The 17,108-nt window shown below is 38.7% G+C and overlaps 1 protein-coding gene across 1 annotated transcript in view; it reads left to right on the top strand.

The window, feature by feature from the left end:
- Positions 1-17,108, top strand: part of STARD9 (StAR related lipid transfer domain containing 9) — a 170,110-nt gene that overhangs the window by 95,947 nt on the left and 57,055 nt on the right. Inside the window, exons 7-9 of the mRNA XM_066343732.1 lie at positions 3,365-3,477; positions 7,242-7,311; positions 8,092-8,164. Of these exons, the coding sequence (XP_066199829.1) occupies positions 3,365-3,477; positions 7,242-7,311; positions 8,092-8,164 (256 nt within the window). The remainder of the gene's footprint in view (positions 1-3,364; positions 3,478-7,241; positions 7,312-8,091; positions 8,165-17,108) is intronic.

The raw sequence follows: 17,108 nt of genomic DNA, 5'->3' as shown, positions 1-17,108 counted from the left end.
TTGTAAACAGAATCCCAGTGTATAAAGTAGATTAAATGAGAATTGTCCTACTTAAACCAGGGGTGGGAACCATACCCTTAACCACTTAGCTTCCTTCATTGCTCAGCAGCAGCCCTTGAGATGCCTTCACAGAGTAAGAGAGCTCAAAGACCACATTTGAAAACCACTTCAACAAGCTTGTGGACCAGTGTTTCCCAACCTTTTTTGTGCCATGCCCCACCTTAATCTTTCTAAAATTTTTATGTCCCCCCCTATGTAACATACATAATTTTTAACATTAACAAATTGATTTGTTCACTTAATAAACATAAATGATAGGTTCTAGGAAGAAATGACTATGAAATTGTTAACAAAACACAGTAAGTAAAATTTCAAAACATATAATGAAAAACAGAAATTTAAATTCCAAATAATTTTAATACAGATTTTTCTATATTAATTTATTATTTTAATTTAGTGTGATCCTTGTGCTTGATGCTTGCTGCACAGAGATTTTATATTAGGTTCCAATTTGGTTAGCTTTAGTCTCAAGTCTCCACGTTGTGTTATATCCAGCCGATTTCTTTCTTTTACCAGTAAATCATTGACAGCACTAAATCCACATTCAGCTAAAAATGAAGATGGAAACGGTAGCAATAATTTTCTTGCACATTTGGTTGAATTTGGGTATTTGATTTCTGTTTCCTCACAAAGCCATGCCATCACTCCTTTGATATTAAATAAAGCTTTAACTGACTCATCATTTTGCAATTCTGTGAGTTCTTCTTGATACTGCATATTTGATATATCAGACAAATCCACTAACATTGGTTGCATCATCCATGTTGGGAAATCAATTTGTTTTAAATCAGAAAATCTTTCTTTTAAATCAGCCGATAGAATATTCAAATGATTGACAATAACAAGTAAAGCGGTATCAGTTACTTCACATTTTTGGAGCCAATGAAACTGTTTAAAGTTTTTGTTGTTAATATGTTTCTGACATAACTCAATATTGGTAATGAAACCAAATATCTTTGCTTTTGCATCGACAAGAGTTTTATTTGTTCCTTGAAGTTGCTTATTTAATATATTTAGTTTTTCAAAGATATCAGCTAAATAAATGCTTTACCATCTATTGTTAACAGATACTTCATTTCAGGTTTGTCGCTTAAAAAATCACAAAGAGTATCAAACAGTTCCATAAATCTTTTCAAACAGTTTCCTTTAGATAGCCATCTTACTTCAGTATGAAGTAAAAGTCTCACATGGTCTTCATTTTGTTCTTCACAAAATAGCTTGAAAAGACGCTCACATTTGGCACTAGCTTTAATAGCATTAACACACTTTATTACTGTATGTAATACTTCATTCAGAACAGGCGAGATGTTTTTAGCTACCAAGTTTTCCCTATGAATAACACAATGCACAAGAATCATTTCTGGATTCGCATCTTTCATCAATTTTAAGCAGCCATTTTTCTTGCCCATCATATTGGGAGCACCATCTGCAGCACAAGATGTTATATTTTTCATTGGTATATCATTGACATCTAAGTAGTTTTTTAGCTTATTATATATATCTTTGGAGGTAGTGGTGCTTTCTAATCTTTTACAGAACAACATTTCTTCAGCAAAATGTCCTTTATCAATATATCTTATGTAAGTTATCAATACTGCCTCACTGTCTCTCAAAGTTGATTCATCCATTTGCAAGGAAAATTTTGTTTTCAGCTTTTCAATAAGTTGTTTTTCAATATCCTCACTCATTTCGTCTATTCTTCTGCTAACAGTATTGTCACTGAGTGGCATAGCTTTTACATCTTTGTCATCTTTTTCAAGAACCGTTTTAAGAAATGCTGATATTGACGGTTTTATTAAATTCTCTCCTATAGTGTGATTTTCTCCAGTTTTAGTGATGAATAAAAAAATTTGATAACTAGCCTCAAGAACACGATTATTAGTTGAAGTATGAGCAGTAGAGACTTTAATGTTGTTCTTTTTTCAAAATTTTTCTTTAAAGTTTTAAAGTAACTCAAATATGAATTAATATGAGCACTATGTTTCGCCTTCAAATGCGCCTCAAGATGACCTCGTTTCATTGATTCGTTGGTCAAGCATTGCTGGCATAAAAGACAAAAAGGAATCCGCTCATCGTGAACAGCGGGTATGAACCCAAATTTTAAATATTCCTCCGAATATTGACGAGTTTTTTTCTTGCTTGCACCACTCATTTTACTATGGGCTATAAGAAATAAAAATAAGATCAATTAAAAACTAATATTAAAATATGTGTTAAAATATATTCAATGTGACATAGAGTAAACATATACTAAAAATTCATATTTATTTAAATGTATATAACACATTTACTACACTACCACTGCAAATCAAAAGGTATCTATATTTTTTCCACTTGAAAAAATTTTCTGGAAAGTTATGCTTCTAAAATTAAAATTGTCGTGCATGCACTATTATAGCCCCAATAATATTTATAAAATATTAGTGCTTTCTAGCCCCGATGCAAGAAGTACTTAATAAAGAGTTTAATATTGATAAAAATAAAATCAAATACTTACCAATTATATCTATACAATATATATGTATATTTATTAAATCAACGAGCTTTTACAACAGTTTTGACTGACACTTATTTCAAATTAACACCAACTGAATGATGTGAAACACTACAGAAGTTGCGATGGGCCAATTAGGTGAGAATAACTGCATTGTTTAGCGAGTTTTTAAAAGGTCCGGGAGTTTTAAAAACCCAGGACGAAGTTTACTTGGCGACACCAATCACCCAGTTGATATTTTGGTCTCGTCAAATGAAATTATACTTAATAATTATTTACTGCAATTATTTAAGAATTGCATTTTTTGTTAAATTTGGCACCGATATCTAGCATTGCATTTAAATGGCCCAGGGCGAAAGAGTTAAAGTCGTGTCGAGTCCATTTTCAAATTGCCCCCCTTAACTATCGAATTGCCCCCCTGTGGGGCGTGTGCCCCACGTTGGGAAACACCGTTGTGGACTGTGCTGTGGCAGCCTGATTAAGGCACAGGCTGGTAGCAGTATACCCTAAAACCAGGTTGAAATAGCCTCTTGAAGGTAAAACTTTAATCAGTACTGACATTGTGCTAAAATGTTCTATGACTGAAGTTTTAATAGTCAATGCTAAAAACCCTATTTTACACATGTAGAAAGAGACTCAAAGGGGAACCCTGGCTTGATCGAGGCCTTAGAGTGTCAGATATGAAACTAAAATAAGGTATATTTCCCACTCATTTGATAATTAATTATTTTGCCTTTTTTCAAAATCTGATTTTGAGAACACATCACCATTTTTGTAAATCTAACTGTGTCTTTTTCTACATGTCTCTAGTTTTCTGGAAATCTATAATGAACGAGTGAGGGATCTATTGAAGCAATCTGATCCAAAAAAGTCCTACACCCTGCGTGTCAGGGAGCACCCAGAGATGGGGCCCTATGTCCAAGGTGAGCCACTGTGGACTTGGAGGTCTGAGGCAAACCAGACCCAGGGAAGCTTTTCTGATGGTTACTAATTCATTCAACAAAGGTATAACGAATATTTATTCTGTACTAAATGCTGAATATGTACTGATAAGTAGAAAAGACGGTCCTGCCCTCACAGGCAACCTTATAATTTTGTAGAAGTCAGAAAACAAGCACTGAATTGCAAGTTGTGATAATGGCTAATAAAAAAATAAATAGATGTAGTGATGGAAAAGAACACTGGGTGCTGTTGATGACCCATCTGCATAGGCCAGTCAGGAAAAGCTTCTCTGAGGAGGTAACATTTTAAGCTGAATCCTGAAGGGATATTGGAGCCAATAATGTGAAGAATGGTATTATTAGGAGAAGAATGCTTCAGGTAGACTCTACCTGAGCTGGATCCCTGAAAGAAGGACACAGTGGTTTCAAGGAGGTCATTGTGTCTAAAGCATGGTCAATGAGGAGGAGAGTGGCATGGGGAAAGGATGGGTCTACGGGGCCAGATCCATCATGGCCTACACTGGTTCCCAGGCCAGTTAATCTCTTTTCTAGGCTACATTCTCTTCCATTGGAGACGGGGAGGTGTCAGACAAGGGCAGAGTCTGAAATCCTTCCTCATCATGCATGATATTTGGTGTTTGGTACCATCAGACTTATTCTATTGGGTTAAGTCTTGCTGTTAAGTAGGAACAGTTGGGTTCTTTTGTGGAAGAAATTTTTACCCTGCTAGGCCACTCATAAGAAGTAACATATATATTGTATGCTCTTATTCACTCAGCAATATATTCATTTAAATGCTGACAAGGTGAGGGACATGAAAGATCAAGAGCTGGTCTCTTCCTTAAACAGAGCATGGCTAATCTACTCAGTAGGTATGGCTAATCTACTCAGTAGGTATGCCAGTCATGATTTTGTTACCTGTTCTTTCCCAAACCTTCCATCATAAACGGCAGCCTGAAAACAACAAAAATACCATGTACTTTGCTGGGAGACAGTGGAGTTTCCTTTGTCCCAGATGCTGGCCATATATTTCTGGCTTCCATCTTTTCCCAATTCCCCATGGAAATTTTTTTACTAAGTGCTTATCCCTTAGTGCCTTCAAGCTGATGTCTTTTCTTTTTGTGTGTATGTGTGACAGAGACCGAGAGACAGATAGGGACGGACAGACAGGAAGGGAGAGATGAGAAGCATCAATTCTTTGTTGCGGCTCCTTAATTGTTCATTGATTGCTTTCTCATATGTGCCTTGACTTGGGGGGAGGGGCGCTAAAGCAGAGCGAGTGACCCATTGCTCAAGCCAGTGACCTTGGGCTTCAAGCCAGTGACCCCACGCTCAAGCTGGTGAACCCGCGCTCAAGCTGGATGAGCCCATGCAAGCCAGCGACCTTGGGGTTTTGAACCTGAGCCCTCTGTGTCCCAATCAAATGCTCTATCCATGGCACCACCACCTGGTCAGGATCTTTCTTTCTTTCTGTCTCGTTCTTTCTTTTATTGATTTTAAAGACAGAGGAAGGGAGACACAGGAACATAGATTTTGCTCCTGTATGTGTCCTGACCAGGGATAGAACCGGCAACCTCTGCGCTTCGGGACTATGCTAACCAACTGAACTATTTGGCAAGGCAAGTGCAGGGTTTTGAACCAGCAACCTCAGCATTCCAGGGCAATGCTTTATCCACTGCACTACCGCAGGCCAAGCTTGGTTTTATTTTAAAACCTTTTATTATAGAGAATTGGACATACACAATAATTGACAGACTATTATAGTTATAACAAACCCACGTGTGTCCACTATTCAGTTATAACCATTCATTCTTGGCCAGTTCTACGCTATATATATATTCATGTCCACTTTTGCCATCCTATATTATTTTGAAGCAATTTTAAGATGCCACATTAATTGATTTGTAAATATTTAGTATGTAGCCCTAAAAAATAGGGAATGCTTTTTTAAACAAAGCGTAACTACAAAACTAGTATCACATCTAAATAATAACTAATTCCTTAGTAAAAAAGACTTTAGTCATTGTTCAAATTACTTTGATAATTTTTAGTGTAATTTTGTTCAGGAATGGGCCTGTGTAGTTACCTTGCTTCTGAATCTAGAGGTTCTCTAGCATAGTTATGAAGGTCCCCCCTCCACCTTTTTTTTCAGAAGAGAGAGAGACATACGGGAAGGGAGAGAGATGAGAAGCATTAGCTTGTAATTGTGACACTTTAGTAGTTCATTGATTGCTTTCTCATATGTGCCTTGACTGGTGGGCTCCATCAGAGCCAGTGACCCCTTGCTCAAGCTAGCGACCTTTGGGTTTAAGCCACTGACCATGGGGTTTTATCTATGATCCTGCCTTCAAGCCGGCAACCTCAGGGTTTCGAACCTGGGTCCTCAGCATTCCAGGTCGATCAATGCTCTATCCACTGTATCTCCACCTGGTCACGCAATGAAGGCCCTTTTTTTTTCTTTTTTTCAGAGAGAGGGACAGACAGGGACAGACAGACAGGAATGGAGAGAGATGAGAAGCATCAATCATTAGTTTTTCGTTGAGCATTGCGACACCTTAGTTGTTCATTGATTGCTTTCTCATATGTGCCTTGACTGTGGGCCTTCAGCAGACTGAGTAACCCCTTGCTCGAGCCGGCGACCTTGGGTCTGAGCTGGTGAGCTTTTGCTCAAACCAGATGAGTCCGCACTCAAGCTGGTGACCTTGGGGTCTCAAACCTGGGTCCTCCGCATCCCAGTCTGACACTCTATCCACTGTGCCACTGCCTGGTCAGGCTGAAGGCCCTTTTTTGATTTGGTCAGTAACCAGTCATAAAAATTTACTTTCATGTATGTCCTCAAGCTACTCTTTGTCTACCTAAATCTTCCCCATTTCACAATGGCCAAATTCAAGTCTCATTTCTTCCATGGAGCCTGCCCTGACCATTTCTGTTCTGAACATTTATTATTCTACTTCTATGGCATTTGGCCAGATTGTCTTGTATAACTTCTCATGATTATAAACTATGGAAAGATACGGACATATGTACTATGTATTTTTCTGTGTTGTGTGTGTGACAGAGACAGAGAGAGGGACAGATAGGGACAGACAGACAGGAAGGGAGAGAGATGAGAAGCATCAATTCTTTGCTGCGGCATCTTAGTTCATTGATTGCCTTCTAATATGTGCATTGATGGGGGGGGAGTGGCTACAGCAGACCAAGTGACCCCTTGCTCAAGACAGCGACCTTGGGCTTAAGCTGGTGAGCCTTGCTCAAACCAGATGAGCCTGTACTCAAGCTGGCAACCTCGGGGTTTCTATCCACTGTGCCACCGCCTGGTCAGGCTGTACTGTGTATTTTATATGCCAAACTGAATTTATTTTGTGGCAAGATAGCACCTGTATACTTCAGGAATTTAGTAAGAGCCAAATAAAGTAAAATATGAGAACTTTTTAAAAAATAATCTACATGCAAAAATGTAAGGAATTTTATTGTTATTGTTTGGTTGTTGTTGTCATACTATATTATATGAATTAGTCTCAGCGTATAATTTCTGTGAGGGCAGAGACCTGTGTTCCCAGAGCCTATCACAATGCCTAGCAGTAAGTTTCCAATAAATATTTGTTGATTATTATCTGAATGATTTAGCAAGTTCCCTTGTGCCTATTAAATAATATTAAATAAAAATGATAAAGTTAAAAACCCACAAGGAAAGGTTAAACTTGACCAAAAATTTAATTTAATTTTTTTCTCCTCAAATCTGATAGGTTTATCTCAGCATGTAGTTTCCAACTATAAGCAAGTAATTCAACTCTTGGAGGAAGGAATAGCAAACAGGTAACAGATTTGTTTGTTCCTGTCATTCTTTTCAGCTTCATTCTTCATTCCTTTGCTCTTATCCCCCTTTGGCGTGTATGATGATACCTATCTTTGCAGCTTCCCACATTCATAATCTAGGCCTTTCTCAGAACGATAATGTTTCCATAGTAAGGTGCAGTGACTTAAAATTTAGTGCTCTTCTCACTAGTAATGACATGGCCTTAAATTGAAGAATGATTGACTTAGATTTAGATAAAGGGAAGGCTATCTTGATTTAACAATGGAATGAATTTCTGAGGAAGACTATGAATTCCAACTGGCTTAAGCATGACATTGACATAATTCAAGATATTATGTATTTTAAAGGTCTTTCTGGCCCTGTAAGATTTATATTTTATGTTTAATCAACTTTTTCTATCTTTGAGGCTTCTTCTCCAGGAAATTCTTTACCTCCTCTTGTCTTATTTAATGCATCTGTCTTGGGGATATTCTTCCAATTCTCCCATATTTCATGGGACATACTTTTTAGTATTCTCCATTTCAACTGTGATTTTTTTTTCTATTTCCTAAAAAAAATTCTAATGTAGTTTCGCATGAAGATACATTATACCTTTTATTCTGAGATATCAGTACTCAGAGCACTGCTTCTGTCCTCATTGAACTGCTTTCCTAAGTATACTGGACTAAATATGGATGTTTTATGATTCTCAGCACTAACATTTCTTGTGTTCCTCATGGATCCTCAGGGATCTTTGCATAAACAATCCTCATCCTGATTGTCTAACCTTGTATACACAGAATCACAGCAGCCACCCATGTTCATGAGGCCAGCAGCAGATCCCATATCATCTTCACTATCCACTATACACAGGTTGGTTACCTCTTATATTTGGTTATATTTCTTTCTTTCCTTGTCCCTTTTGACTTCTTCCATTTACAGGTCTAAGCTGTGCACCTAGAATGGGTAGAGGCATTTAATAAGACTAATCAAAATATCTCCTACTTATATTTTACCTTTTTCTCTTTTTCCAAGTGAGAGAAGGAGAGATAGAGAGACAGACTCCCGCATGCACCCTGACTGGGATCTACCTGGCAACCCCCGTCTGCGACTGATGCTCTGCTTATCTGGGTCCATGCTCACAACTATGCTATGTTTTAGCACCTGAGGCAGAGGCTCCATGGAGCCATCCTTAGTGCCCAGGGCCAGTGCACTCGAACCAATTGAGCCATGGCTGTGGGAAGTGGAGGGGGGAGGTTTGGGAAGAGATGGAGAAGCAGATGGTCACATTTCCTGTGTGCCCTGACTAGGAATCGAACCTGGGACATCCACACACTGGGCCAAAGTTTTACCACTGAGCCAACCAGCCAGGGCCACTTCTAACTTTTCAAAGCACTTTCATATCTATGTGATCAATATGAGCATTTAAAACAAAAAACAAGGTTGAAATGAAAAGCATTAAAATGAGAGAGTAGAAGATTTACTTTTATTATGATGAAATGAGGAGGTCAACAAATCCTATCCCCAAAAAGCAACTATAAATCTGGACAAAACTGTTAAAAGCAACCATTACTTTATTCTAAAAATATACCACAGAAGGCCCTGGCCGGTTGGCACAGTAGTAGAGCGTTGTCCTGGTGTGTGGATGTCACAGGTTCGATTCCCCATCAGGGCTCACAGGAGAAGTGCCCATTTGCTTCTCTACCCCTCTCCCTCTTGCTTCTCCCTCTCTCTCTCTTCTCCTCCTCTCCTGCAGCCAAAGCTCAATTAGAGCAAGTTGGTCCTGGGCTCTGAGGATGGCTCCATGGCCTCTGCCTTGGGCACTAAAAAAATGGCTCTGGTTGCAGCAGAACAAGGGCCCCAGATGGACAGAGCATCGCCCCCTAGTGGGCTTTCCAGGTGAATCCTGGTTGAGGCACATGTGGGAGTCTCTCTCTGCCTACTGCCTACCCTTTTCTCACTAAAAAATAAACATATAATAAACTGGCATATAATAAACTGGAAGCATACATATAATAAACAGTCATATAATAAACTGAGAAGCATATATTCAAGAAAACTACTGAATTGCAAGTAAGACCAGCTTAAATGTATGGTTTCTTGCCTTGGGCTGCTCCTATCCTTAATCACACCCTAATCTCGGACAGTGAAGTAGTTCACTCGGGAGAGAAGGTTGTGAAAATGAGCAGGTTTGTTGTTGCCAATGCTAGAGCTGTTGATTTGGAGTATTTCAGTTAAAGTGGTGACCTCAGTGGTAAGTGAACAATAGGTCCATTAGTCTGAGATAGTAGGTCTGTTTTAGGCAAGAAGTGAACTGGCAGACTATCTGAGGATTTAACAGGGGTTCTGAGATATGATATAGCCATAAGGGGTGTGATAAAATGCTCAAATATCTTAAGAAACTAAAGCTGAGAACATACACAGCAGAGACTAAGTGGGCTCAAGCTAGCCAAACAGCTGTTGTTGACAGAATATGCACATATGTGCTGAGGAGACAGAGGACCCTGTGGTGAGTGAATGCTGGGATAAACTTAAAAACTGCCTGAACTAGGGGGAGGGGGAGAGGGAGGGGTACAAAGAGAACTAGATAGAAGGTGACGAGACAATCTCTCTTTGGGTGATGGGTATACAACAGAACTGAAAGACAAGATAACCTGGACATTTTTTCTTTGAATATATGTACCCTGATTTATTGATGTCACCCCATTAAAATAAAAATTTATTTATAAAAAAACCCAAAAAAACCCTGCCTGAACTTTTAATTTATTCCCCAACTTACACATAGATCCATCAAGAGAAAATAGAAGCCTTATTGGCTCAAGGTATTTGATTACAACTTTCTGAACACTAAGCTATGCAGACACGGGGTGGCCCCTAAGAAGACAGGCTTAAAACGAAGAGCAACGATGGGAAAAAGTACTCCCTTCCTATACTTCTCAAAGTCTTCCAAAAAATAGAAGCAGCAATACTCCCTAACACATTTTTGAGGCCAACATAAGCCTGATACCAAAACCTGGCAAGGACAACACAAGAAAACTACAGAACAATATCTCTAATGAATACAGATGCAAAAATCCTAAACAAAATACTAGCAAGTCAAAGACAACAACACTATAAAAAAATAATACATCACAATCAAGTGGGATTCATTCCAGGAGCACAAAGATGGTTCAACATATGGATATCAACTAAGGTAATACACCACATCAACAAAACAAAGAACGGGGCGGGGGGGGGGGGGGGAGGGGGAGGGGCACAAAGAAAACTAGATAGAAGGTGATGGAGGACAATCTGACTTTGGGTGATGGGTATGCAACATAATTGATTGACAAGATAACCTGGATATGTTTTCTTTGAACATATGTACCCTGATTTATTGATGTCACCCTAATAAAATTAATAAAAAAACAACAAAAAAAACACACAAAGAACAAAAACCATATGATCATATCAATAAATACAGAAAAGGCATTCAATAAGATATAACATCCCTTTATGTTTAAAACACTCAATAAAATTGGAATAGAAGGAAAATACCTCAACATAAGAAAGGCCATATATGATAAACCATCAGCTAATATCATACTAAATGGTGAAAAACTAAAGGTTTTGCCTCTAAAATCAGGAACAAGATAAGGCTGCCCACTCTCTCCCCTCTTATTCAACATAGTTTGGGAAGTTTTAGCCAGAGCAATCAGGCAAGAGAAAGAAATAAAAAGGCATCCATATTGGGAAAGAAGTAAAGATACCACTTCTTGCAGATGATATGATCCTGTATATAGAAAACCCCAAAGACTCCATTGAAAAACTGTTAGAAACAATAAACCAATACAGTAAAGTTGCAGGATACAAAATCAATATACAAGTATTATATTGCGTTCTTATATGCCAACAATGAAACTTTGGAAAATGAACTAAAAAAAACAATTCCTTTTACAATTGCAATAACAACAACAACAAAAATACCTAAGAATAAACTTAAGAAAGGATGCGAAGAACCTACATACTGAAAACTACAAAGTATTATTGAAAGAAATTGAAAAAGACACAGTGAAATGGTTTGGAAGAATCAACATAGTTAAAATGGCCATATTACCCAAAGCAGTATACAAATTTAATGCAATCCCCATCAAATCCCAATGCTATTTTTTAAAGATATAAAACAAAAAATCACCAGATTTGTATGGAACCATAAAAAAAATCCCAAATAACCAAAGCAATCCTGAGGAAAAAGAATGAAGCCAGAAGTATCCCATTACCTGATTTCAAATTATACTATAGAGCCATTATAATCAAAAGAGCATTGTATTGGCAGAAAAACAGACATACAGACCAGTGGAACAGAATTGAGAGCCCAGAAATAAAACCACGTCTATATGGACAAATAATCTTTGACAAAGGAGTCAGAAACACACAATGGAGAAGAGAACGTCTTCAATAAATGGTGCTGGGAAAATTGGAAAGCCACATGCAAAAGAATGAAAGTTTTCTACAGTTTGTCCCTGTGCACAAAAATTAATTAAAAATGGATCAAAACCACCTGACCAGGCGGTGGCACAGTGGATAGAGCATCAGACTGAGATGTGGAGGACTCAGGTTCAAGACCCCGAGGTCGCCAGCTTGAGCTCGGGCTTATCTGGTTTGAGCATAGCTCACCAGCTTGGACCCAAGGTCGCTGGCTTGAGCAAGGGGGTTGCTCAGTCTGCTGAAGGCCCACGGTCAAGGCACATATGAGAAAGCAATCAATGAACAACTAAGGTGTCCCAACGAAAAACTAATGATTGATGCTTCTCATCTCTCTTCATTCCTGTCTGTCCCTATCTATCCCTCTCTCTGACTCTGTCTATGTCTGAAAAAAAAAAAAAAAAAAAGATAAAAAAATGAATCAAAACCTAAATATAAGATCTGGAACAATAATTTACATAAAAGAAAACATAGGTACTAAATTCATGGACCTTGGCTGTAAAGAGCAATTTATGAATTTGACCCCAAAGGCAAAGGTTAAGGTGAAAATAAATGAATGGGAAAAAACTGCCTCTGTCTCCCTCTCCCCCTTCCCTTCTCTTCCTCCCTACCTTCCTCTTTTCTTTCTTCTCGCTTTAAATATAAATCAATAAAAAAAGAAATGTATAGTGATTGAAATGAAAAATTCACTGGTAGAACTCAATAGCTGATTCAAGACAGCAGAAGAATTAGTGAACTTAAAGATAGACCAATAGAAATCACCCTTTTGGAAGAATACAAGTAAAAATTTGAAGAAAAAGGAACAGAGCCACTCATACCTGTGGAACAATATCAAGTCTGCCAACATAAGTGTAATGAGAATCCCAGAAGGAGAGAAAAGAAGCTAGTCATAAGAAAATTTAAAATATAATGGCTTAGTCTGACCTGTGCTGGGGCAGTTTAAAGCATTTACCTGGAGTGCTGAGGTTGCCAGTTCGAAACGCTGGGTTTGCCTGGGCAAGGCACATGAGAAGCAACTACTACAAGTTGATGCTTTTTGCTTCCCCATTTCCTCTTTCTCTCCTGTATCTAAAATGAATAAATAAAATCTTAAAATATATATACATAGAATGGCTGGAAAAATGTCACCAAATTTGTTCAAAATAACCTATAGATCTAAGATGCTTAAGAACTCCAAGAAAAATAAGTACATAGAGAGCTATACCCAGACACATCATAATCAAACTGTTGAAATGAAAAAGAGAAACTCTTGCCTGACCCAGGCGGTGGTGCAGTGGATAGAGCGTCGGACTGGAATGTGGAGGACAGAGGTTCAAGACCCCTAGGTCACCAGCTTGAGTGCGGGCTCATCTGGCAAAAAGCTCACCAGCTTGGACCCAAGGTCGCTGACTCGAGCAAGGGGTTACTCGGTCTGCTGGAGGCCCATGGTCAAGGCACATATGAGAAAGCAATCAATGAACAACTAAGGAGTCACAACGAAAAACTGGTGATTGATGCTTCTCATCTCTCTCTGTTCCTGTCTGTCCCTATCTATCCCTCTCTCTGATTCGCTCTCTGTCCCTGTAAAAAACAAAAACAAAAACAAACAAACAAAAACAAACAAAAAAAAAACAACTTGAAAACTGCTAGAGGAAAATTATTTATAATGTACAGAACAATTACAGGATTAATGGCTGACTTCTCATCAGAAACATTTGACCCCGGAAAACACAGTTATGGAAAAAATAATAAACTGTCTGCCAAGTTAGCAAAAGTAGCTTTCAAAAGTAAAGTGAAAATAAGAACATTCCTAAATTGAAAAAAAAAAATTTCAGAATTCTTGCTAGTAGCCCTACTTGCAAGAAAACTACATGAAATCTTTCAGTGATATATTCTTTCTCATTTCCTGTCATTAAAAGAATAAAATTGCAGGCCCTGGCCGGTTGGCTCAGTGGTAGAGCGTCAGCTTGGCGTGCGAAAGTCCCGGGTTCGATTCCCAGCCAGGGCACACAGGAGAAGTGCCCATCTGCTTCTCCACCCCTCCCCCTCTCCTTCCTCTCTGTCTCTCTCTTCCCCTCCCGCAGCCGAGGCTCCATTGGAGCAAAGATGGCCCCGGGCGCTGGGGATGGCTCTATGGCCACTGCCTCAGGTGCTAGAGTTGCTCTGGTCACAAAAGAGTGATTCCCTGGATGGGCAGGGCATCGCCCCCTGGTGGGCGTGCCGGGTGGATCCCAGTCGGGCACATGCGGGAATCTGTCTGACTGCCTCCCGGTTTCCAGCTTCAGGAAAAAAAAAAAAAGAATAAAATTGGCCTCACCAGGTGGTGACACAGTAGATAGAGCATCAGACTGGAATGCAGAAGACCCAGATTTGAATTCCTGAGGTCACAGGCTTGAGTACAGGCTCATCCAACTTGAGCATGGGATCATAGGCATGACCCCATGGTCACTGGCTTGAATCCCCAGGTTGCTGGCTTGAGCCCAAGGTCACTGGCTTGAGCAAGGGGGTCATTCACTCTGCTGTAGCCCCCCAGTCAAGGCACATATGAGAAAGCAATCAATGAACAACTAAGGTGCTGCAATAAAGAATTGATGCTTCTCATCTCTCCTCCTTCCTGCCTGTCTGTCCCTCTCTCTGTCGCTCTCTCCCTGTCTTTCCCGCTTAAAAAAAATAGTATAAAACAGTAATATGTTGTATTATTGTATATCATATATATACATTGACTACATTGTCATATATGTGACTAATATTTTAGACGAGTAAGGAGGAAAAGAAGATATAATGGAGAGAAGTTTCTATATTCTATAGGAATCAAGTTAGTATTTTGAAGCCAATCATGGTGAGTTAAGATGCATATTCTGATCTAAAGAGCAGTGAAAATGCTTAAATAGCACCAATAATGTAGCTCAAAATTTTAATTTAAAAATCAGAAGAAATTAAAATAGTACCCTAAAATACTTAACACGAAAAAGGCAGAGAAAGAGGAACACAAGGACAAAATATCATGAGACATAGAAAATAAATAGAAAAACAACAGATAATTCTGAACACACCAATAATTACATTAAGTGAGAGTGGATAAGGATACAAATTCTCAGGTTAGATAAAAGCAAGACCCAACTACATGCTGTCTACAAGAAGCACTCCTGATCCTGGCTGGTTGGCTCAGTGGTAGAGCCTCGGCCCAGCGTGTGGATGTCCCAGATTCAATTCCTCGTCAGGACACACAGGAGAAGTGTCCATCTGCTTCTCCATCCCTCCCTCTCTTGCTTTTCTGTCTGTCTGTCTGTCTGTCTGTCTCTCTCTCTTCCCCTCCCCCTCCTGCAGCCATGGCTTGATTAGAATGAGTTGGCCCTGGGCACTGAGGATGGCTCCATGGCCTCTGCCTCAGGCACTAAGAAGAGCTCATTTGCTGAGCAATGGAGCAACTTCCTAGATGGGCAGAGCATCACCCCCTAGTGGGCTTGTCTGGTGGATCCCAGTCAAGGGGCATGTGAGAGGCTGTCTCTGCTTTTCTTCTTCTCACTGAATTAAAAAAAACACACAAAAAAACACTCCTTAGATTCAAAGGAACAGGTTGAAAATAAAGGATGGAAAAAGATACATATGCAAATAGTAACCATAAGAGTGCTAGGCTACTATATTAGTGTCAAGCAAAAAAAAAAAAATAGATTTTAAGACAAAACTAGAGATAGACATTTCATAATGATAAAGGGTTTATATATCAAGATTTTAAATGTATGTGCTGCAAATAAGAGAATCACAAAATGCATAAAGGAAAAATTGAAAGACTTGAAAAGAGAAGTAAACAGGCAATTCAGTAACTAGTTGGAGATTTCAGTACCCCACTTTCAAAAATGATTAGAACAACTAGATGGAAGGATATAGATTTGAGCAACATTGTCAATCAATGTGACCATTTTTTTTTTCTTTTTTTTTTTTTTTAGTGAGACAGGAAGGGAGAGCGATGAGAAGTATCAACTTTTTTCTTTTTCTTTTCTTTTGTGGCAGAGACAGAGAGAGGGACAGACTGGAAGGGAGAGAGATGAGAATCATCAATTCTTCATTGCGGTTCCTTAGTTGTTCATTGATTGATTTCTCATATGTGCCTTGACCAGGAGGCTACAGCAGACCGAGTGACCCCTTGCTCGAGCCAGCGACCTTGGGCTCAAGCTGGTGAGCCTTGCTCGCTCAAGCTGGTGACCTCAGGGTCTCAAACCTGGGTTCTCCGTGTCCCAGTCCGATGTTCTATTAACTGAGCCACCACCTGGTCAAGCGAGAAGTATCAACTTTTAGTTGCAGCACTTTTGTTTTTTGTTGATTGCTTTCTTATATATACCTTGACCAGGGGGCTTCAGCTTAAGCCAATGACCTTGGGCTGAAAGCCAGAAACCATGGGGTCATGTCTGTGATCCTACACTCAAGCCAGTTACCCTGCTCTCAAACTGGTGAGCCTGTAGTCAAGAAGGGTGAGCCCACACTGAAGCCCGCAACCTTGAGGCTTCAAACCTAGATCCCATCTATTTAACACTTATTTCCAAGTGCATATAGAATATTCTCCAAGATAAACCATATACGGCATAAAGCTAAAGTAATCAAGGTCATGTGGCCTTAACATTAACATAGATAAGTAGATCAATAGAACAGAACAGTTCTAATAGTTCATAATAGACCCACACATATATAGACAACTGATTTTTTAAAAGTTGTAAAGGCAATTCAATAGAGAATGTCTAGTTTTTTTTAAACAAATAATAGTAGAATAACTGGATATTCATATGTTGAAAACTAAAAATGACAAGTTTGATTGATACCTTGCACTTTATCTAAAAATTAATCTCAAACTGGATCATAGACATAAATGTAAAACCTGAAACTATTAAACTTGTAGAAGATAACATACAAGAACCTTTGTGACCTTCGATTGGGTCAAGTTTTTCTTTTTTTTAGATATGACTAACAATGCAAATTGAGCAAAAGAACAAGTTGAAATTTGTAAGTGCTCAAATTTAACACTTCTGTTCTTTGAAAGACACTATTAGGGAATAAAAAGAAAAGCCACAGATTGGAAGAATGTGTAGTATTTGTAAAACATCCATTTGATATCCAGAATATATAAAGAACTCTCCAAACTCAGTAAGTAAACAACTCAATCGGCAAAAATTTTGAACCAACACTTCATTAAAGAAAATATACAGATGGCAATTAAGCTCTTGAAAAAATGCCCAACATCATTAATTATTAGGAGATGCAAATTAAAACCAAAAGGGATATCACTACTCACCTTTTAAAGTGGCTGTAGTTAAAAAGAGTGATTATTCTAAATAGTGGCAAGATGTATAGGAGCTGGAGTTCTCATACATTATTTTACTGG

The sequence above is a fragment of the Saccopteryx leptura genome, chromosome 6 (genome assembly GCF_036850995.1).
Source record: "Saccopteryx leptura isolate mSacLep1 chromosome 6, mSacLep1_pri_phased_curated, whole genome shotgun sequence".
Classification (NCBI taxonomy): domain Eukaryota; kingdom Metazoa; phylum Chordata; class Mammalia; order Chiroptera; family Emballonuridae; genus Saccopteryx; species Saccopteryx leptura.
Note: the sequence above shows the minus strand (reverse complement) of the source record. Positions and strands in the feature narration are given on the sequence as shown.